Raw genomic sequence first — 23,881 nt, forward strand, 5'->3', positions numbered from 1 at the left:
CTTTACATAACACTTAATACCTACACTTATTATAATGGCCATTATTACTTGGGGTCCCATAGACTAAACAAGCATATGCCCATGGGATTAGTGGGGTCCCATAGACTAAACAAGCATATGCCCATGGGATTAGTGTAGGTCATATGCCCATAACCTATTTGGGGTCTTGTTAGTCATATGGGTCATATGCCCAAGCCTACAAACATACATGCATACATATCATAACACATTTAACAACATAAACATAAGATAACATAAGCATATAACATATTGATTCTAGCCTATTTTCCTTACCAAAGTTACCGGGATATGTGGACAGCGTTGGGACTTTGGAACACTCCTAGTAACCATAATGAACAAGAGTGAGTCTAAAGAAGGAAAAGAGATGAAAAGGAATGGGAAGACTAAACCATTTGAGAAACATGCTTACCGAAACTTATGTGCTCAAGAACTTAGATTTCCTAACCAAAATAAGAATGAGGTTAGGAAACTGAATAGGAGGCTATGAGAAAGAAAATAACATAAAACAATGAGCTAGAGTTTTGGTTTACCTCAAAGACTTGAAAGACCAATCTACACCACAACCGAAATACTATAGAACCTCACTTCCCAAAGTGTTTGATAAGCTTATGATGTTTAAGCTTATGCTTTTCCCAAACCAGGTGTTTACACTCTCACACTCACTTAACACTAGCAGCTTCTGAACTTAGAGCAAAAGGTGAATAATGGCTGGGTACTAGGTCCTATTTATAGAGTTTGGGAATGAAAGTATCTTAATTTTACTTGAATAAAAATAATGGCTTTTTAGGTGAAAATAATTTGAATAATCGTTCAGCAGAGGCTGAAGACTCGTTCAAAAGATGCTGGACTTATGAAGGAGTTTGAATGGCTGAAAGGAAAAGAATTCAAAAATGTTTGAAACCATGCTGGAGGAGGCGATATATCGCCCCCTGTAGGCGATATATCGCCTGGACTATTATTCCCGAGGCGACCGTGCATCGTTTCGTGTTTTCCGTATCAACGTGCTGCGATATATCGCCCCCTATAGCTGCGATATATCGGCATACGCTGAATATTTAAACACGAAATTACACATTTTTAGCTAAGTTTGAATGGGGTAATCAGCCTTGACTAAGCCCTCAACGTATTCAAAGCTGCTGACTGACCTTAAAGCATTCAAATTTTACCCTTATTTAATTTAATCCTCAAAAATACTTAATCCTTAATTACCCATTCATAACATGTGCTTAAAATCCTATTGGTTGATATCTTAACCTTATAGTATAACAAATATTATCCTTAATATCAGTCATATAATCAAACCTTAGGTTATACTTAATATTCTTAAACTATAGGTTAAACTTAGAAAATCTATAAGTACTACTATGAGTGTCCAAATAATTCCCGGTCTGAACCAAAAATCCACAGTTACAAAGGTAATACTATACATACTATAATACTACTAAACAATTAGCTAAGTAAAGTTCTTGGACTCTACACTTTTTGTTTTATTTTTTTAAGTTATTGTTCAGCCATTTATGCGAAGATCACAAAGTTTTGAGTTGGTTCCTATAGAACCTGAGATTGAGTGAACTTTAAGAGGAAGTAGACAAGAAAGGAACCAACAACAACAAATCAAAATGGGTGTACTAGAGCAAGCGAACAACTAAAGAGCACTGAAGGAGGATGTTATTCCTTTAGTTGATAGAATTCAGTCTAGTATCTAGCGTCCCCTATTCAAGCCAATAATTTTGAGATCAAGCCTGGTACCATTTAGATGTTGAAAGAAGTAGCCAAGTTTAGTGGTCTGCTGAATGAGGATCCTATTGAGCACATCAAGAACTTCTTGGAGATTTGTGACACTTTCAAGTACAATGGAGTTTCAGATGATGGTGTCAGACTTAGACTTTTCCCTTTTTTCAGTACGGAATAAAGGAGAGAGTTGGTTGATGCCCATGCCAGCTGGTTCTTTTACTACTTGGGATGTCTTGGCTCAAAAGTTCTTAGCAAATTTTTTTCCTCCATCATAGATAGCTAAGTTGAGGAATGATATCACTTCTTGTATGCAACATGAGTCAAAATCACTTTATGAAGCTTGGGAGAGGTTCAAAAATTTGATCAGAAAATTCCCTCATCTTTGAGTTCTAGAGTGGTTGATTACTCAAACTTTCTACAATGGTTTGCTCAGTAACTTAAGAACCATTAATGATGCTGGTGGTGGTGGTGCAATCATGAGATAGTCTGCTGCTGAGTCTTATGATTTATTTGAGGAAATGGAAGCAAATAGTTACCAATGGCCATCTAAAAGAATTGCTCCAAAGAAAGTAGCAAGTGTTCTTGAATTAGATCCTATTTCAGCTTTTGCTGCAATGATGAGTATATCATCTAAGAAGATGAGTACTTTGGAGGTTAATGCTTATCAAAGCCAAGTGGTAACTAGTGATTTTTGTGGTGATCATCATGCTAATGGCCAATGTCTTGAAACTGCAAAAATATGTGGGGAATCATAATAGACAGCAACCAAATCCCAATTCCAACTTTTACAATCAAAGAACTCACCCAAATTTCTCATAACCCACTTGACTCTCGTCCTCAATAATAGAAAAAGTCAGGTTTGAAGGAGATGTTTATGCAGTATGTAACGACCCGGATTTTCAAGACTCGATAATGCGGAAATATAAATGTTTTCATTTAACAAAATGTCTCAAAAACCCATAGAAAAAAAACTTTTTTAAAAGTCGTATGGCCATACTTAACATTTAGTTACAAACATGTTTTACAAAGATTAGAGTGAGCCTAGTTTAGGAAAATTACACAACATTTCCAAAAATAAAAAGGCTTCCCAAAAGGTCGGTCCACATGTACATTTGCAAGGAAGACTCCAGCACTCACTGCTCTGCCTTGCCCTTGCTCTTACCTACAACATGAAACAACTAGGTAAGCGAAAACGCTTAGTAAGATCAACTTTCAAACAAAGCATGTAGAGAATTAGGGTTCCGGACCCATCCGGAACCTACACAATCAATTTCAAGAACGCTAAAGCGTCCTGGCAAACTTATGGTCATGCCTGATAACCAATGATAAATTAATTCGTAACTAGATAAAAAATCCTGCACTCAGAAAAATCCCAGAACAAGCAGATATATTATATCACAACTATATCTTATCAACAATTATATCCCTGCACTCAGAAAATCCCAGAGCAAGCAGATATATTATATCACAACTATATCTTATCAACAATTATATCCCTGCACTCAGAAAATCCCAGAGCAAGCAGATATATTATATCACCACATAATTCGAGACCAACGCTCGACAATTTCCAACAATTCATGCGTAACGCGCCCTCCAACATAATTGCTAATCTCTAAAAGAGAACTGAGTCCCCACACTAAGATCTAGCCAATAAATATTCTCATCAAGGGTAACTATCGTGTTACCTAGGGCATCGCTACATATTCAAGAGTGTAATCCAATTTACACGATTTTTCGGAGACTTCTATGTTAATCAGTGGTGCTGGTGAGCAGCTGCCCCTAGGGTGTTCAACCTCACTCAATCTTGGCAACCCCTAGTATCTCTAGGCACTCTCACGGAATGGCCAATATTCACGGCTGCTATCCGGGAATAACTTATCAGAGCACTTGCTCGGATTCTAACCGTCCAATGATTAAGTAAGCATGAGGGCCCCTAGGTCCCATTTATCTTGGCGCCCCTAGGTTTAACCAGCTTATCCTCATCTCATGGCCACTCGTCTCGGTAATGAACCGGACATAAATAAAATCAAGCAGTGTGACGGGGATCAACCGTCTAGGATATGACGGACTTCTACCGTTCATATTTTCTAAATCAGCACTCACTAGACTAACGTCTCTAAGCAACTCTCCATGACAGCCTATATATATGCATGTATCCCTATACTAACATACAAGACAATAATCATTTCATGTTGCAGCCATACAATATAAGTTGACTTACTTGGAGTCCTTAGCGCTCAGCAGGTTTTCACCCTCCAATGTTCAGTCCAGTTACACTTAGCCAATACTGTAGTTATCCATACAGTATACTCGGATTAATTATGGCACTAATAATTCATTATTATTATTTTGGGCAGTTTGGTCATTTTAATAAAAGTCATTTGTAAGGATTTACAATCCTTATTTGGTTTTAAACCTATTAAGGAAAGTTATACAAAATATTCAAGACTAAACCCTAAGTCTCGGGGAGACCTATCCTAAGGTCTCGATACCTAGGCTCGGGTATCACAATGGTATTTCCCACAATCCGCTAAAAATCTTATTCTTTCAAGGTATCGCTATTAACCCGCACTTTCGACTAGTCGGTTAAAATATGTAAGATTTTAGCCGGTATTATATCCAGAAAATACAAATAAATTCCTTAATTATTTTTAAAGAAAATAAACTCTTTAAATTTTCCTTTTATTTTTCTTAAGGTTTTAATATCTAAAAACCGTTATAAATTTCTCATCTTGACTAATTAATTTTCCAAAAGCAATTAATCAATTTTACTTACTATGAAAATAATTTATTTAATTATTTTCTCAAAATATAGGGTTTTAAACCCTCTTTTAATTTATTAACTATTAATAAATTAAATCTCTTATTTTTAGAAAGAATAAAAACTCTTTAATAAAAATAATTCATTTAAACTCAAAGGGATAATTTTAGTGAAAATATGATTTCAAGACTTACCAATTTATATCTTGAAATAAGCAAAATTTTACTTTTTTACCTTATGTTCCAAAATCTCATTTTTACACTAAGTGTGAAAAACCTAATTTTCACATTTTTAACTACATACTTCGTTAGTTCATAACTTGAAATTTACTTACCCAATTCTTACCAAAATTTCCCAATTCCATTTTTGTTATGCCATTTAGGCCTTTGTAAAATCTTAGGTCAAAATGAGCATTTTTTATTGGTGAAATCATTTTCCAACAATGAGGTAAAAATGACCTTATTTTCAAGTCCTTATTTTTTCCAAACTTTGACAGTTAATAACTTTCAAACCGTTTAATATTTTCTTACCAAATTTTACAGTGGACTAATAGGTTATGCCAGAAATATGTCCACAAAATTTTAGAAAAAACTGGGTTCATTTGCCCTATACAGTGGCTGTCCAAACTTGGTTCCGAAAATAAGAATACGAAAAAACAGTTTTTTACCTAAACTTTGAAATAGCATAACTTACTCATTTCTAAACATTTTTTAGTGTTTCAAAAGCTCAATTTTATGTACTCAATCTCAACAACATCACAGTACAATTTAATTTTACAAAACCAATATACAGTGGCTGCTTGACCCCTTGGAAGTCACAGCTCAAAACATGTTTTGTTTTAGGGTATCCTACAAAACCCTTGGGGGTTTTGGTTCCCATTTTCAAAAATCAATACACATGCATCATAAAAATTATTAAACAACTACCATAACCTTATTACATCATCAACAAGAAACTCTAAGCATTAGATATACAAAATAATGCTTAAAACTAAAACCCTACAACCAAAATCATCAAAAGTAAACTTTTTACCTCTTTGGTGTTCTTGCTTAAGGTTTGGACCTTCCTATAAGCTTTGACTCCTTCAAAACCTTTCAAAAACCCTAACCAAATTCCTCCAACAACATAGGTAATTAGCTATTTGAAACTCTATGATTAAAACTTGACAAAAGTCTAGATTAATGAAACTTTACCTTAGGGAAAACCCTTCCTAGACCAAGACTTAGCTTCCAAGTTTCTTTGGTGTTCTTGGGGTTGAAAATGGAGAGAACACTTGAGAGAGTCTTCAAAAATCAGATGAGAGTGAATGAGGGAGGGAGAGTGGTCGGATTTGGGGGTTAGAATGGCTCACACAACTCTTCAAAATATCACAAAACACTTGAGTGCTTTTCTACCCACTTGCCCTTCTACCCACTTGCCCACTTGACTTCTTAATTAAATGGGATTTGAATTTTATAAAATTGGGTTCACACCACTCTAAAATAGCACATGGCCAGCCACCATTTTCCATATATGTGACCATTAATTTTTTTTATTTTTTTTTTATAAAGGTTAATAAAGGTTTATAAGAAGAAAAGTCCAAATTGACTTTTGACACCTTTTTTCACTCTTATTAAGTTTTAATCACCAAACTTAACATTAATTAATTAAATTAAATGCCTCTCACATTTAATTTAATTAATCACATAATAAAATTTAACCTATGGTCCATTCATGGAATAAAATTCCCCATTTCGGTAAAATTAGGCATTTAACACAAAATGCCCTAAAATTTCCATTTTCTTTTAGGTTTATTATTTTTGACCAAACTTTAACTTTTATGAATGTATTTTATGCCCAAAATATAATTGCCATGATTTTTCATTTTATTTTCCGAGATTTTTACCCGATCAGAGTTTTTGTGTCGGTCCAGGACCGAAAGTCATATCCTGACTTTTAAAATCACAATATTCATATTTTGGCTAGCAATAACTCATGGAATACTTCCAAACAAAATATAATATTATTTAAAATAATATTCTTAACCCGGGGGAGAAATCCCGACCCGAGTCGTTTATAGGTACCCGAAAACGAAGGACGTTACACAGTATATGAAGAAGACAGATGCAATGTTGCAAAACCAAGATACACTTATTCAGAGTCAAGTTGCATCATTGAGAACACTACAAAACCAAGTTGGCCAACTTGCAAGTTCTATGAACTCAAGGCATCAAGGTATATCTTACCAAGTAACACTGAAGCTAATCCAAAAGGGGACAAGGAACAATTCAAAGCAATCACTTTGAGGAATGATAGAGAGTTGTCTAGTGAAGTGGAAAAACCTAAAGCAAAAGAGAAAGTAGTGGAGTCTGAGATAGAAGATGAAAAAGAAAAGTCACTCTAAAATATAGTGATGGATCAAGAAGACAAAACCCCTTACAATCCATTGCCACCATTCCCTCAACATTTACACAAGCAAGAAGTTAACAAATAATTCTCCAAATTTCTAAAGATGTTATAAAAGCTCCACATACATATTCCTTTCACTGAGGCATTAAAGCTAATGCCTAGCTATGCCAAATTTATGAAGGATATATTGTCTAAGAAGAGAAAGCTGGGAGATTTTGAGATAGTTGCTTTAACAAAAGAGTGTATTGCTATCTTGCAGAAGAAACTTCCACCAAAGCTCAAGGACCCAGGTAGCTTCACTATTACTTGCACCACTGGTACTCAGTTTTTTGGGAGAGCTATTTGTGACTTGGGGGCTAGTATAAATCTTATGAAACTTTCTATCTATAAAAAGATTGTTTTGGGGGAAGCGAAGCCTAGTTCTATCATATTACAGTTAGCAAATTGTTCATTCGGTGATCCAAAGGGTATAGTGGAAGACATTATGGTTAAGGTGGAGAAGTTCATATTTCCTGCAGATTTTATTGTGCTTGATATGGAGGAGGATAGAGAAATCCTGATAATTCTTGGGCGGCCATTCTTAGCAATAGAACGAACTCTTATTGTTGTGAAAAATGGAGTGCTAACTATGCGAGTACAAGACCAAGAGGTGACCTTTAATGTTTTTCAAACTACAAAATGCACAATTGCAACTGATGAATGTCATAGAGTTGATGTAATCGTACTTTAGAACTTATTGTTTGTTAATGTTTTAGAGTTTATTTTACTTAATTTGAGTATGTTTTGTAGTTTCGAGAGTCATTGGAGCAAGCAAAAGAAATGCAAGATGAATTGAGGAAGAAAAAAGAAATTTAGTGAAGAATCAAGATTCAACATCGCGATGGCCAAAGTCAGTGTTGCGATGCTGAGTGATAATTCAAAAAAATAGGAAATAAAAGAAATTGATTTTAATCAGTTATTTTAATTAAGTGTGAAAAGATAAATATGCATAGTAAAAATTGGTTTTGATTATTATATTTATTTAATAAATAATAAGATGATAATGGAAATTCAAATTTTGAATTTGGAAATTTAAGTTGTTATCTTTTCCTTACAAAGATGATACCTTATTTGAATTTGTAATTATTAATTAATTAAAATAAAAATGCATGAAAAATTAAATCCCATTTTTCAGGGAAGTGCTACATGCATAGGGCTTCTTGGACTGCCCTATGCATGTACCACTACTGATGGTGATCAATTATTGGTTTTTTATGTTATTTATTTAATTAATGAAATATTTTGAAAAGGGTTTTAAAATGGAATATAAGACTTTGTCTTTAATTATTATTTATTTTATTATTATTAAAGATGATCAATTTTATTATTATTCTTATTGTAATAATAATGTCTATATATTCTATATGATAGAAAATAGGAGAAGAACGATTTTTATAGAAAAGAAAAAACGGATCATCTGTTTCACACAAAAGATAAACCTTTCTCTCTAGCCTATAATCAAGAGTCTCATGTGTTGAGAATACTTTTGATTCACAAATATTAATTCTTGTTCTCTATGTGCCCAACCACATCTTCAGCTTTAGAGAATTTCATGGAAGATATAGGTGTGAGTACTCTAGAGAGGATAGGAAGATCGAAATATATACGAAAAGATTCAAGGATTCTTGATGGGCCACAAGTGGCAAATCATTTCGTATTATTTTTACATATACATATTATATTGATTAACATATTTCATATCAAAGGATCCTCATATAAAGTTTTTTATATGAAATTTTTTTGTTTATACGATACTACCATTATCGCAATTTCCACTGCACACTAGGAACTGTTCCTAAAAATTGGTACCAGAGCCATCTTTAATCCCTGCATATGTTAATTACTGTGTGGGTATCTTATGCATTTTTTATATTATGTGTAATAAATGAATGGATGGATGTTTATGTATGAATTGTTTATGTTCTTAAGGGTGGTTTTCATAGTGTTTTTTGGGTTAGGAAAGGTTCTTAAATTTTCTAGGCATACAAAAATTGTAAGCTATTTTGGGGCGTAAGAATTTTGTAATTTTTTTTAATTTCAGGATAAAATTCTGTTATGGCTGGAGTCTCGAGCTTGAATCCCGAGGCCCGTGCCTCACCTCGCGCCTGTACCCCCACATCGTGCGCACCTGCACCTCGCACCCATGAACCCCACGTTGCGTGCACACTCGCGCCCATGCCGAGCCCACTGCACTGTGCCTTTGTGCCGAGCTTCCCGCGCGCCCCACGTCGTGTCGCGCCCTTGCCAGCTACCAACGGCTTGCCAGCCACCGCCCACCATTGACACACCTATTAGGGTTTGTGTCTTGCATAATGGATGTGTAATTATCCATTTGGGCCATTTTAATCCCAATATAATTAAAAGTGTTTTAATTATAATTTTTGAATTAATTATGGTGAGTTCGATTTCCAATTGGGCATTAATAACTTGTTGGGTATTAAACCCCGAAGTTTGATTATTTTAAAGTTGTTTAAAATAATGAAAATGTTATTTAATTCACAATGGATAATTAAAATGGTAATGACCCAAAGACTAAAAGAGAAGGTCCAAGATAAAAGGAATGCTCTTCATTAGGCCTTAGTTAATTTAACTATTTTTGTGTATTTTTTTGCAAGTGTTGTAATTTTCTAGAAGTGCCTAGAGCACCCAACCTGCATTAATTTTATTTTATTTATTTTCTTGAACAAGATTAAATTGTTTAATACTTTATCATGCATTAAAACATATCATACATATTACCCACATAGTACATATTAAGCATGCATTTTTTTTAGAAACATGCTTAGGATTGATTATGTGTTTTTATTTGATAACTTATATAATTAATTTATTCTTAATTAGTTAAGATAGTAAAAAAGAATTTAAAGTTGTTTATTTTCTTATTTAATAAAATTATTTTATTAAATTAAATGGTATTCTATTTAAAAAGGAAAAATAAAATTAATCTAGAGCATGATTATTTATTTTGCATAATAAGATTAGTATTTATTAGAATATCATTTGGTAATTACAACAAAATTGAAAAATATTGATTTTGAGAAATTTTTTATTATTTTTTTAAATAAGTAGTGGGATAAGGAATTATGACGATAAGTCTCATGGTCTCCATTATTGGTTGAACACCGAGAGGCATAGGAAAGGCCTCATGTTGCCTCCGTTTGCGACCTCCCATAGGAAAGGCTTTCGAATATGTTTATTTGATCTCAATGTTGACTTCTCATAAGAGAATAAGATCAAAGATGTATTTCAAGTTTGACTAACCTTAAGACACACTCTTGAGTTAAGTCATTAATAAAAAAATAATGAGTTACACTCTGAAAATGTATCTAGGTTTTCGTGCACGACTAGTGAACCTTGACCAAACTAACAGTAATTCATAAGTCAAGAGAGAGAAAAGATTTTTTAAGTTTACACTTATGGAGTTGAGATCTTATCTCAAGATTACTTTGTGATTAGTCTGACCAACCCCAAGGCTGGTCCATTAATTTTCAAATTATTCGATCCTGGACTAGGAACTATATTTTTTTTGTCTTATTTTATTTGTTTCATTCGTGCATCATGTTTACTATTCAAAATACAAACTCATACTTATTATATACATTAATTCATTATATTTTATTTATTTTATTTTCAGCAATATGTCCAACCCAAACCTTGTAATTGCTTTACTTGCAAATGTGAAATTGACTGGTGATAACTATTTGAAATGGAAATCGAACATGAACATTGTTTTGATATGTGAAAACCACATGTTTGTCCTAAATTAGGAATGTCCTGAGGTTCTTACTCTCACTATTGCTAAAACTGCTAGAGAAGAGTATGACAATTGGTTCTTATCTAACAATAAGGCCAAATGTTATATGCTTGCTAGTATGAGAGATATGCTCAAAAAGAAGTTTGAAACTATTGAAACATCATATGAGATTTTGGAATCTCTACAAGTCATGTTTGACCAGCAATCTAATAAGTGCAGAGAGGATGTTACTAGAAGCTTCATGAATATGAAAATGAAGAAAAATATTTATCTCAGAGAACATGTCCTAGCATGATCAACATATTGCATGATGTAGAAATCCATGGTGTGACCATTAATGAGAGAACTTAAGTGAGTGTGATACTTGAATCTCTCACACCAGCTTTTGCGACATTCACAACCAACTATTTTATGAACACGTTGGAGTACTACATGACCCAACTGCTAAATGAGTTGCGAACTTTTGAGTCTCTAAACAAAAGTTCCACTAAGGTTGAGGAGGCAAATTTTGCTAAAACCAAGCCTTCCACTTCAAATGTTAATTCTAAAAAAGGAAGGGTGGCCAAGGAAAGGACAAGAAAAAGGACAAACAACCAGAGAAGACCAACAAGTCTTCCAACAAGAATAATTATTCAAAGAACTCTAAAAAGAAGGTAGCGAATGGATCATGCTTTCATTGTGGAGTTGATGGTCATTGGAAAAAGAATTTTCCTAAGTACCTGGCTGAACTATAAGACAAAAAGAAGGGTAAATTTGATTTGCTTGTTTTAAAATCTTGTTTAATGGAAGGTGATTTTTAATCTTGGATAGTTGATTCTGGAGCCATTAATCATGTTTGTTTTCTTCGCAGAGTCTTAGTACTTCGGGGAAGCTGGTTCATGGAGAGGTGACCATGAGAGTTGGAAGTGGACCGGAGGTCTCGGTAGCTGAAGTAGGAAAAGCTCTCCTAGTTTTTGATAATAATAATAAATTTATTGTGTTTGACAATGTTTATTTTATTCCTAGATTTTCTACAAATTTGATTTCCTTATCAAAATTGCATGAATTTTTTTTTAATATTTCTTTTAATAATAATTCGATTCTTCTTTCAAAATATCGTTTCGACATTTTTCCTGCAAAGTCTGAAGGTGGAATTTACAAGTTAGAGTCCGATGTTGCGCATGTTTATAATTCTGAATTATTTACAACTGCAAATCCCCGATCTATTAAAAGACAAAAGACAGATTCCGATAGTGAAATATATCTGTGGCATTTGAGATTGGGACATATTGGTCTAGACAGAATTACCAGAATAACAAAGGATGGTCCTTTAAGAGAACTATCTATTTGTTCACTCCCACTCTGTGAATCTTGCCTAAAAGGAAAAATGACCTTGCTCTGCTAAAGGTTCAAGAGCCACAGCACCACTTCAACTTGTACATACTGACGTTTGTGGTCCACCAAATGTCCAAGCTAGAGAAGGTTATGAATATTTCATCATTTTCATTGACGATTATTCAAGATATGGTTACCTATAGTTAATGCAAAGGAAATCTGAAACTTATGGTGAATCACTAAAAGTACTTTGATTAGATCAAGGTGGTGAGTGCTTAGATTATGAATTTGAGGACCATTTGCGTGAGCATGGAATTCAATCCCAATTCACTGCACCTGGAACGCCACAACAAAATGGTGTTTCAGAAAGGCGAAACAGAACCATATTGGATATGGTTAGATCGATGATTAGTTTATCATTATTGCCTTTGACATTCTGGGGTTGTGCAATAAAAAATGTGCTCTATAAATACTCAATGTTGTTCTATCTAAGTCTATTCAGAAAGCACCATTGGAATTATGGAATGGTACTAAACCTAGTTTACGTCATTTTCGTATATGGGGTTGTTTTGCACATGTTCTTAAAGGAAAAACTGGGATATTGGAATCACATAGTGAAGTGTGCATGTCTGTAGGATATTCCAAAGAAACAAAATGTGGTATATTTTAAGTCCTAAAGATAACAAAACATTTGTATCTACAAATGATACTTTTTTGGAGCATGACTATATAAATTACCAAAAACCTCAAAGTAAAGTGGTACTTGAGGAAATGCTCTCAAATAAACAAGACCAATCACCAGCAGTGGCAAATGGAAAACAGCTAGAGGATATCGCTACTTCTAGTTAGAACAATATGGAGCTTCGTCGTAGTGAGGGTTGGTAAACAACTAGTTCATTATGAACATGAAGTTTAGATGCTTGTGTCTGACATAGACAAAGATGATCCATTGACATATAGAGATGCAATGGAAGATTCAAACAAAGAAAAATGGCTAAAACGCCATGGACCTTGAAATGGAATTAATGTATTCCAATTCTGTTTGGAATTTTGAAGATCCATCTGAAAATGTTAAACCTATTGGTTGCAAATGGATATTAAAGAAGAAGAGAGGAAAAGATGGGAAAGTAGACACTTTCAAAGCCAGGCTAATGGAAAAAGGCTACATAGAGAAACAAGGAGTTGATTATGAAGAAACTTTTTCACCTCTGGCCATGCTTAAATTTAGCCGCATACTCTTATCCATAGCCTCTTACATGGATTATGAGATTTGGCAAATGGACGTTAAAATAACTTTCTGAATGGCTATCTTGACTAAACCATTTACATGTCTCAACCAGAAGGGTTCGAAGTTAAAGGTCAGAAGCAAAAAGTTTGCAAGCTTTTTAAGTCTATTTATGGACTTAAACAAGCTTCGAGATCTTGGAATCTTAGATTTGATGAAACAATCAAAACATTTATAAAAAAAATCAAAGATAAGATTGTGGTATTCCTCGTTCTTTATGTTGATGATATTCTACTCATTAAAAATGACATAGAAACATGATCAAAAGTAAAGAAAGGGTTAGCTGAGCAATTCCAAATGAATTATTTAGGAGAAGCCAAATATGTTTTGGCAATTCAGATATAGAGATCGAAAGAACAAAATTTTGGCATTGTCTCAAGAAACTTATATTGATAAAGTGCTAAAATGTTTTGACATGCAAAACTCCAAGAATGGCACTATGCCTACCCGGTCAGGAGTTAAATTTTCTAAGGAACAATGTCCACAACACCTTAGGAAGAGTAGAACATGAGACAATATCCTTATGCCTATGCGGTAGGCACTCTAATGTATGCAATGATGTGCACTAGACTTGACATCTATTATGCAGTAGGGATAGTTAGCCGTTATTAATCCAATCCTGGATTGAGTCATTGGAAAATAGTAAAGAATATTCTCAAGTATCTTACACATACTAAAGATTACATGCTTGTTTATTCAGGTGGAAACCTAAACCCCATTGGATATATTGATTCTGATTTTTAAAGAGACAAAGATAATCCAAAGTTGACATCTGGATCAGTTTTCACACTTGGAGGAGGTGCTGTAGTTTGGAAAAGTATTAAACAATCCTGTATTGTAGACTCCACCATGGAAGCCGAATACATAGTAGCTTGTGAAGCAGCTAAAGAGAGGTTGTGTGGCTCAGGAAGTTCTATGTTGATATGGAAGTTGTTCAAGGCATGGATCAACCACTTGTTCTGTACTGTGATAAAAGTGGGGCGATAGCTAATTCAAAGGAACCCAAAAGTCACAAGATGGGAAAGCATGTCGAAAGGAAATATCACTTGATCAGAAAGATAGTCAGCCAAGGAGATGTTACTGTCTTGAAGATTGCCTCTAAAGATAATCTTGCCAATCCATTCACAAAGACTTTATCTATTAAATCTTTTTAGGGTCATGTAAGAAGAATGGGGTTAAGGGAAATGCCTCATTTTCTTTAGGGAAAGTGAGAGATTGTTGGGAATTGTGACCATAAAGAAATTTTAGTTGACAATGGTTTTAATGAAATAAATGAATGAATTGAATTATTGTATATATGCAGTTTATGTACTATATTACTGTTAATAATATTAAGTAAATATCATAAAATTCCCAAGTTCATCTATGTAGTCTCAATCTCATATTGGTATGAGACGATCGAGATTAAGATAATGGACTTAAATAGTTTGCAGTAAAATAAAGTTATGGAATCTTTAGATTAATTACTGCTAGTACGGTTCACTAGTATTATGAATACATGTGACCTAGATCCTGCTTACTAGTGTAGTATGACACTTTAGTGGAGGTACTTTGCATACTGAGAGTATGTAGAACTGGACCAGATGTGATTTCATAATACTTGTTTGAATATCGTTTCATAGCATTACAAAACACATGATGATCATATACAAACTGATCTTAATCCTGAAGTTACTATGAACTCCTATGTATGTTGTTTGATCCTTTGATTCATGCATTACGGTTTGTTAGAATGATTAGGCTAAGAACTATTGCTTTGGGGACTCAATGATGTATATGGCTGGGGACATAGCTTAACATATATGGAATCTATACCTTCTTATAGATTGAATGATGGTTCCCTATTGGGTTAACTTTTGGAACTGAAAAGGTTATTAAAGTCAAATTCATAATCAGATTATGAATTAACCCTCACTAGTAAAGTTAATGGTACACTACGAATCAAGATATAATTAAAAGGGTAAAATGGTAATTTTATTCCCACTTAATTATGAATCATCAATAAAGGATTATTTTGTATGTAATGATTATATCAACGGACACTTTATGGTTATAATAAAGTACTCAGTAAATATGTGTCTTTAATTCTCAAGAGTGCAGTCTCATATCTATAGTGGAGCAATCATGAGATTAATAAATATGATTATTGAATTAAAGAGTTTTGGTTAATAATATTTTATTTAGTGGAGCTCGGAATTATTGGTCCGTAGGTCCCTGGGGCTGCTCTATCAACATTATTCAAGGTAAAGAGTTGATACAAGGGTCAAATTGTGAATGAGCTATTTGAGAGAATATTTATTCTTCACGATAAATATGCAATTATGTGATAATTGAAGTTGCACAATTTATTATTTGCATTAATGCAATTTTTGTGAAATTGTGTACAATTAAAAGAAATTAATTTTAATCAATTATTTTATTTAAGTGATAAAGGATAAATATGGATAGTCAAAATTGGTTTTGATTATTATATTTATTTAATTAATAATAAGATGATAATGAAAATTCAAATTTTGAATTTTGAATTTTGAATTTTGAAATTTAAGTTGTTATCTTTTCCTTAAAAATATGATACCTTATTTGAATTTGTAATTATTAATTAATTAAAATAAAACATAGGGCTTCTTGGACTTCCCTATGCATGTACAATTACTGATGGTGATCAGTTATTGGTTATTTTATTTTATTTAATTAATAAATAAAACATTTTGAAAAGTGTTTTAAAATGGAATGTAAGACTTCGTTTTTAATTATAATTTATTTTATTATTATTAAAGATGAACAATTTTATTATTATTGTTATCATGATAATAATAATGTCTATAGAAATAGGAGAAGAACAATTTTCACAAAAAAGAAAAAACTGATCATATTTTCACACAAATGATAAACCTTTCTATCTAACCTATAATCAAGAGTCTCATGTGTTGAGAATACTTTTTATTCACAAATATTGATTCTTGTTCTCTATGTGCCCACCCACATCTTGTGGTGTAGAGAACGTCTTAGAAGATTTAGGTGTGAGTACTCTAGCGAGGATAGGAAGATCAAAATATGTATGAAAAGATTCAAGGATTCTTGATAGTCTGCAAGTGGTAAATCATTTCGTATTATTTTTACATATACATATTATATTGATGAACATATTGCATATTAAAGAATCCTCATTTAAAGTTGTCTATATGAAATTGTTTTTGTTGTATACGATACTACCATTATCGTAATTTCCACTGTGCAATAGGAACTATTCCTAACTACATTGTCTAAGAAGAGAAAGTTGGACGATTTTGAGACAATGGTTTTAACAGAAGAGTGTAGTGAAATCTTGCAGAAGAAACTTCCTCTAAAGCTCAAGGACCCGGGTAGCTTCACTATTCCTTGCACCATTGGTACTCAGTTTTTTGGGAGAGCTCTTTGTGACTATGGGGCTACTATCTTATGACACTTTCTATCTATCAAAAGATTGTTCTGGGGGAAGAGAAGCCTACTTCTATGACATCACAATTAGTCGATCCTTCATTAACTTATCAAAAGAGTATAGCGAAAGACATTTTGGTTAAGGTGGAGAAGTTCATTTTTCCTGCAGATTTTATTGTGTTTGATATGGAGGAGGATAGAGAAATCTCAATCATTCTTGGGCGGCCATTCTTAGCAACGGGATGAACTCATATTGATGTGCAAAATGGAGAGCTAAGTATGCGAATACAAGACCAAGAGGTGACCTTTAATGTTTTTCAAGATAATGAATGCCCAATGAGCTGATGAATGTCATAGAGTTGATGTAATAGTACTTTAGAACTTATTGTTTGCTAATGTTTTATACTTTATTTTACTTAATTTGAGTATGTTTTGTAGTTTCAGAGTCATTCGAGGAAGCAAAAGAAATGCAAGAAGAATTGAGGAAGAAAGAAGAAATTTAGTGAAGAATCAGGATTCAACCTCGCGATGGCCAGAGTCAGTGTTGCGATACTGAGTGAAAATTTAGAAAACGGGAAACTACTCTTTTTGCTCATTGTTCTTGCAAATTTCGACCTAGGCTATAAAGGGCTTGGAGGAGCACGAATTTCGGCAAACTTTTAGAGAGAGAAAGTAACTCAGAAGGCCTAGAGTGAGAATGAGAAAGAGGAGAATCAATGTTTTGAAGATTAGTAGAGTTTATTCCAAAGGGTTTTCATCTTTTTATTTGTCTTTCTTTTTCATTTCCTTGTAAACTCCAAGATGATGAATTTTTATGATATTTTGCATGGTTTATACTAGGGCCAGTGATCGCCAGGGCCATGGTGCCCAAGGACATAGCCACGGTCCGCGAAGCGCAGGGCCTCCTGCCTAGGTGTGTTGCGACAAATTTCGCTAGGCCTGGATGTGGTGTCCCACCAGCACCTTGCCATCCAAAGAGAAACCCTAGCAAAGGGGCCAACAAGAGAAACTTCTCTACCACTGAGGGCAAGGAATTCGTGTCTTGGTTAATAACAAATATGTTGATTATGAGGGGGTGATCGAGGTGGGATACCCAAGGACGGTGGTCACCACCGCACACTACCTAACTTGCGAGATGATCTGAATGCTCGCAGGCACAAGGTATCTCCTGATACATTCTTAATGCTCGGAGGAGAGAACACATGGAAAAGAGTGCCAATCAGGATTACGACCCTCTATGTGGAGCATTGGAGAGTTTAAAAAGGATTATGCTCAAGAAGGACCAGAGACAAGGCTATGACTCTGACTCGGAGGATGAAGATGGGGAGCCTTGTGCTCCTCACAATGTCAAAGTGTCGTTGGCCCGAGGCTTTAAGATGCTATACATCACTTCGCACAGTGGGAGAACATATCCCACTGACCATCATTCAAAGTTTAATCGATTGATGTTGGCCCATCGTGTCTCTGAGGACGCCAAGTGCCTTGTCTTCCCGTAAAATCTGAGGGACCAGCAGATGAGTTGTTCAAGAAGCACTGACCAGGATCCATCCACTCCTGGCAACAATTATCCACTTTCTTTCGATGACAATTCATAGCTGCTTAGAAGGAAAATTTTTAGGTCATGCTTTGGCCAATATAAAGAAAGGACCTCTCGAGACCCTTAAGGCTTACATCAAGCACTTTAAGGAGGAAGCAGCTAGGACCAAGAGGGTCAATGATGGCCAACAAATGACGACCTTACAAGCTAGCATCCGAGAACATTATCCAGTATAGGATGACCTACAGCGAAGAGGATGTTACAGGCTCAACGAATTCATATGTCGGGCCCAAGAATATATGAACTGGGAAGAAGCGAGATCAGAGCATTTGGAGGACGTGTCTCTTTCCTTGCTCCATTAGTCCCAAGTGTCATGGCCCCGATACCTCGATTCTCACCATACACTCCTATCCAAATGAGTGTGATGAGCGCACCACAATTCAATCCAACCGTTACATCTGTTGGTTTTAGTGCTGCTCCATTTGGATATGGAGAAACACCCACTCAATACAATGCGTTGCATCCTGCATTCAGTGCTAGAACAGAAGCTCTGGCTTATACAGCGCGACCTAGTGCGGGAAAAATCAAGGTCAAGATGCTGAAGAGAATTAGTGCAGCTCTCGAAGAGAAGTATACTCAATAATATTCCAGGTACACGGACTTGGTGAATACTCTGGAGAACATCTTCTTAGCCACAAAGCAACATATCCATTACCAGAAACCTCAACCTATTTAGAAGGATTGGGAGAGAAGAGATTCTTCTAAATTCTGCCGATTCCAAAACGATGTGGGGGCACCACACTAATGAGTGTAGATAGCTTTGAGATGAGATTGAGAATCCCATTAAACTAGGGCATTTCCATAATTATGGCAGGGCCAAAGCACCTGGCTCAGGCTCTAGCTGCAATCATGCCTTCTCCACAGGTGGCACCTCCTCAAGCCCTAGGCCAAGTGCCTGTGGCATCACTATAACAGGTAGGCCATGGACCTCCCCCAGTGAAGGGGAGGGTAGGGACTATCTCCAGAGGATCCCACCTAGGGGGCACATCAAACCATGACAATGAGGTGTTTGCACTAGCCCAGCTCCCAGTGCAGATGCCTTGAATGACAGACCAGGTCTTCACGTTCTCCAAGGATGATGCTTGAAGAGTACACTTCCCCCACCGTGATCCACTAGTGGTCGAGAGCTAAATTTCAAACAAAATGGTGGCTCAGATCCTGGTGGATAACGAGAGTTCTGTGATCATCCTATTTAAGTTAGCCTTTGAGAAGATTGGGTTGAAAACAAGTGACTTGTTCCCGTGTACCTCCACTTTGTAAGGGTTCTCAGGGGAAGGTGCCATTCCTATGAGGAAGATTAAGATGCCAGTGAGACTTGGAGAAGTGCCTTGCTAGGCCTTCAAGTATTGGACATTTGTGGTTGTAGACTGCTCCTTCGCATACAACGCCGTCCTAGGACATCCAACCATGGTGAAATTTGGGGTAGTCACCTCCATACACCACTTATGCATGAATTTTTCCACTGATGCAGGAATAGGCACTGTTTGGGGTGATAAAAAAAAGGCTTTCCATTGTTACAACGTGTTGCTAAAACATCTAATAATTGTTGTTGAAGCCTTATCCCCCGAGCAGCCTCCTCCCAAGGAGATGGAGGTCCAAACTATACAAGAAGATAGGGAGTCCAACGAGTTGGACCCTCGGGTTAGAGAGGAAAGGGAAATCAAGCCCATGGAGCAGGCAGAAGAAGTCGTCCTTGATGACTCTGACCCCGAAAGAAAAACTAAGTTCAGGAAGAACCTCAAGGCCGAGGTTTGAGAAGCTTTGGTCAACTTTCTCAAGGAAAACAAGGATGTCTTTGCCTGGTCCCACTCTGACATGATGGGCATTGACCCGAGTGTCATACCCCACTCCTTGAATATAGATCTGAATGTTTCCTCGGTGCAACAGAAGAAGACTGTTGACCGGACTAGGGTGGAGGCCTTGAAGGCAAAGGTCAACAAGCATCTCATGAATGGTTTCATCCAAGATTCTCAATACCCAAAGTGGTTGTCAAATTCAGTCCTAGTGCCTAAGCCTAATGACACCTGAAGGGCATGCATCAACTTCTCCGACCTCAATAAGGAAAGACAAAAGGAGTACTTTCCTTTACGAATGAATGATCAGATGGTCGGTGCTACGTCTGGGTATGAGCTCTTGTCCTTCATGGATGCATACTCACGATACTATCAAATCTCCATGCATGTTACGGACTAGGAGCAAACAAGCTTCCGAACAGATAATGGAATCTAGTGCTACAAGGTGATGCCTTTTGGTCTCAAGAATGTTGGTGCAACATATCAAAGACTGGCAAAAAAGATATTCATAGACCATCTTGGTCAGAATGTGGAGGTTTATGTGGATGACATGTAGGTGAAGTCAAAGACGGCCCTCGACCATATGAAAGATATGGCGAAAGCAGTCTCAATTATCCACAATTTTGGGATAAAGTTCAATCCCCAAGAATAAACTTTTGGAGTAGCCTTCGGGAAGTTCCTGGAATATATAGCTAGCGTCCGAGGAAAAGAGGCTAATCCAAAGAAGATCAGAGCTTCGATAGAGATGCCATCCCATAGAAAGCACAAGGATGTGCAAAGCTTGAATGGTCGGATCTTAGCTCTTAGCTGCTTTGTCTCCAAGGAAACCGATAAGTGCATTCCCTTCTTCAACACCCTCCGAGGATGACAGAGGTTTGAATTGATGTAGGAGTGTGAATAGGCATTCCAACAGTTGAAGGCCTAGATGGTGAATCCTCCCATATTGTCAAAGCCTGTAGACGGAGAACCCCTCCTCCTCTACATGGCTATCTCCGAGAACGCCATACGTGCTGGCTTGGTCCGCGAGGAAGGTCGTGTCTAGCACCTTGTCTATTACGTGAGCAAAAGACTAATCCGAGTGGAGTCCAGGTATTCGCTCATGGAGAAGCTGATTTTTTGCCTGATGATAGCTTCTGGAAAGCTAAGGCCTTACTTCCAGGAACATCCTATCTGGTTCCTCACTAACATGCCTTTAAGTCAGATCCTTTAGAAGTCAGAGTCCTCTGGGAGACTTCTCAAATGGGTGATTGAATTGAGTTAGTTCGACATCACATATCATCTGAGGACTACCATAAAGAGAGAAGCACTAGCAGATTTCATTACTGAGTGCACAGGAACACATGAGTGACCCGAGGATGCCCAATCGGTCGGGCCCATCATGAAGTTGTTTATGGATAACTCCTCCAATGAAAATGGAGTTGGAGCAAGCCTTATCTTGGTATCCCTTGAGGACAGGGTTCATAGTCCCTTGAGATTTGGATTTGACACCTCAAGCAATATAGCTGAGTGCGAAGCACTTATTGCTAGACTCCGAGTAGCCTTAGAGCTGAAGGCTAAAGGCCTCGAGATTTTCAGCTCATAGTGAACTAGGTCCTCAGGGAGTATGAGGCCTATAAGACCAAGATGGCCGATTATTTAGCTAAGACCCAAGAAATGCTACACAACTTCAAAAGGTTTACTATCCGACAAGTGCGAAGGGAACAAAATTGCAATATTGATGCCTTTGCCAAGATTGCTAGCACCAAGGATGCAGATTTGTTCAATTTGGTCCCAATAAACTACATGGCCTTTCCAAGCATTTCAGCTCCTGAGGAGGTAGAGGTGGTCCAACCCCAGGATGGTTGGATGGAACCAATTGTGAACTACCTTGTCTCTGGAGAGTTACCACAGGACAAAAAAGCATATTGGAAGCTACTTTATCAGGCTTCGTAATAATGGAAAATAAGTTGTACAGGTGAGGATATTCATTACCACTAATCCGGTTTGTGTCCAGGCAGGAAGCCAACCTCATCCTATGAGAAGTGCATGAGGGCTTTTGCAGGGACCACGCTGGGGGGTAGAGACTCGCCAAGAAAAATTTCAAGACAAGGATACTTTTGGCCTACAATGAATTGTTATGCGATGGACTATGTCGATAAATGTGACAAATGCCAACGTTACACCAACATCTACTGAGCTCCTCCAAATGAGCTCACTAAGATGAGAAGTACATGGCCCTTCGCAGTCTGAGGCATTGACTTAACCGGATCCTTTCCCATAGGAAATGGAGGAGTATAGTACACTATTGTGGCAGTAGATTACTTCACAAAGTGGGTCAAGGCCGATCCTCTCGCTACGATTACCTCAAAGAAGGCACTAGACTTCGTCATCAAGAGAATTGTTTGCCGTTACGGGCTCCCAAGGAAGATAGTCTTCGACAATGGCCTATAATTTGACAGTGAGTTGTTTACTGACTTTTTTCAAAGGCATGGAGTCATGAAAAGTTTCTCCTTTGTAGCTCATCTGCAGGCAAATGAGTAACTGGAAGTGGTCAACAAGACGCTTAAGGCCACTTTGAAGATAAGGCTAGAATAGGCAAAATACACTTGGCTCGAGGAGCTGCCTAAAGCATTATGGAGCTACCGTACCACTGCTAGGACCTCTACTGGTCACTCACCATTCTCCATGACCTACAGTTATGAAGCCATGCTCCTAGTTGAGACAACAATCTCCACACACCGAAGAGACACTTATGATCCGACCAAGAATCATGTTTTACTCCGAGAATCACTAGACCTTGAGGAGGAGCTCTGATAAGCCTCACAGCTTTGTGTAGCATATTCCCAGTGAAAAGTGGCCTGATATTTCAACTACAAAGTGAAAGATAGGAAATTCGGGGTCGGGGACTTAGTGTTGTAGAAAGTTTTTCTGGAAACTCGAGACCCAATTGCTGGAGTATTGAGCCCTAACTAGAAAGGCCCACACTAAGTTGAGATCATCGTGTGTCCTGGGACATACAAACTGGCCTGACCAAGGGGGAACTCGTGCCCCATGCTTGGAATGCTGAGCAGCTTCATCGGTATTACAAGTAACATGAGCAATGTATTTTATCAATTTTATAATCATTTTTAGCCTTCGAGCACATTAAGGGAAATTACAAGAATTTTCCAGTATTATTTAGTTTTACTTTTTTGTATTTGTTTATTTACATTTACTACTTGAGGAGTACCCGCATGCTGGCCTAGACAAGTGTACACAGACTAGTCTCTAATCACTTGGGGGGCATAAATGAGTCACCTCATAGGATAAACACTTGCGGAGCACGACCTAGGGAAATAAGCTTATCATGAGCAGAGAAAACCTATTGTCAACGCTTGCAGAGCACGACCTAGGGAACAAAGCTTATCACGAACGGAGAAAACCTAGTGTCAACACTTGCGTGAAAGAAGTAACCTAGGGAACTAAGCTAATAAGAGCGAGGTAAACCTAGCGTTATAGAAAAATAATTAGCCTATGGGCGAAAAACTTGAATTATCTCCCGAGGACTATGTGCCTGAGGAGCAATAACAAGTCCCTGAATTCCAATTAATGAACAAAAACCCTAAGACACTGGTACTCGAGTACAAGTCTTGATTTTCCAAAAGTCAAGCACCGTAATGCCCAATAACCTAGGGCAGAAAACTTGACCTATATACCGAGGACCTCAAGCCTGAGGACTAGTAATGGGTTCTCCATTTCCAAAAGATGAAGGATAAAAACCTCGAGTAATCTATACTTAAATGGCAAACTAGAGTCA

General features: G+C 36.6%; 1 protein-coding gene, 1 long non-coding RNA gene and 1 other non-coding gene across 4 annotated transcripts; 1 reads left to right on the plus strand and 2 right to left on the minus strand.

Annotated features, from left to right (window-relative positions):
- Positions 1-2,036: 2,036 nt before the first annotated feature.
- On the minus strand, positions 2,037-2,143 carry LOC133813250 (small nucleolar RNA R71). Its single transcript, XR_009884284.1, has one exon. It is a non-coding gene; the product is annotated as a small nucleolar RNA R71 (small nucleolar RNA).
- A 579-nt stretch (positions 2,144-2,722) lies between these two features.
- LOC133818702 (uncharacterized) lies at positions 2,723-6,125 on the minus strand. Of its 2 annotated transcripts, XR_009886062.1 has the most exons (3): positions 5,713-6,122; positions 5,552-5,622; positions 2,723-2,917 (listed from the first exon to the last, which is right to left on the minus strand). It is a non-coding gene; the product is annotated as an uncharacterized LOC133818702 (long non-coding RNA). The 2 variants fall into 2 exon arrangements; XR_009886059.1 differs by having other exon boundaries at positions 5,552-6,125.
- Positions 6,126-7,061: 936 nt separating this feature from the next.
- Positions 7,062-7,762, plus strand: LOC133822317 (uncharacterized). Its single transcript, XM_062254595.1, has 2 exons — positions 7,062-7,628; positions 7,697-7,762. Exons 1-2 carry the CDS (start codon positions 7,062-7,064, stop codon positions 7,760-7,762), a joined length of 633 nt encoding a protein of 210 aa, XP_062110579.1.
- The last annotated feature ends 16,119 nt before the right edge of the window (positions 7,763-23,881 follow it).

This window comes from Humulus lupulus, chromosome 1 (assembly GCF_963169125.1).
Source record: "Humulus lupulus chromosome 1, drHumLupu1.1, whole genome shotgun sequence".
Classification (NCBI taxonomy): domain Eukaryota; kingdom Viridiplantae; phylum Streptophyta; class Magnoliopsida; order Rosales; family Cannabaceae; genus Humulus; species Humulus lupulus.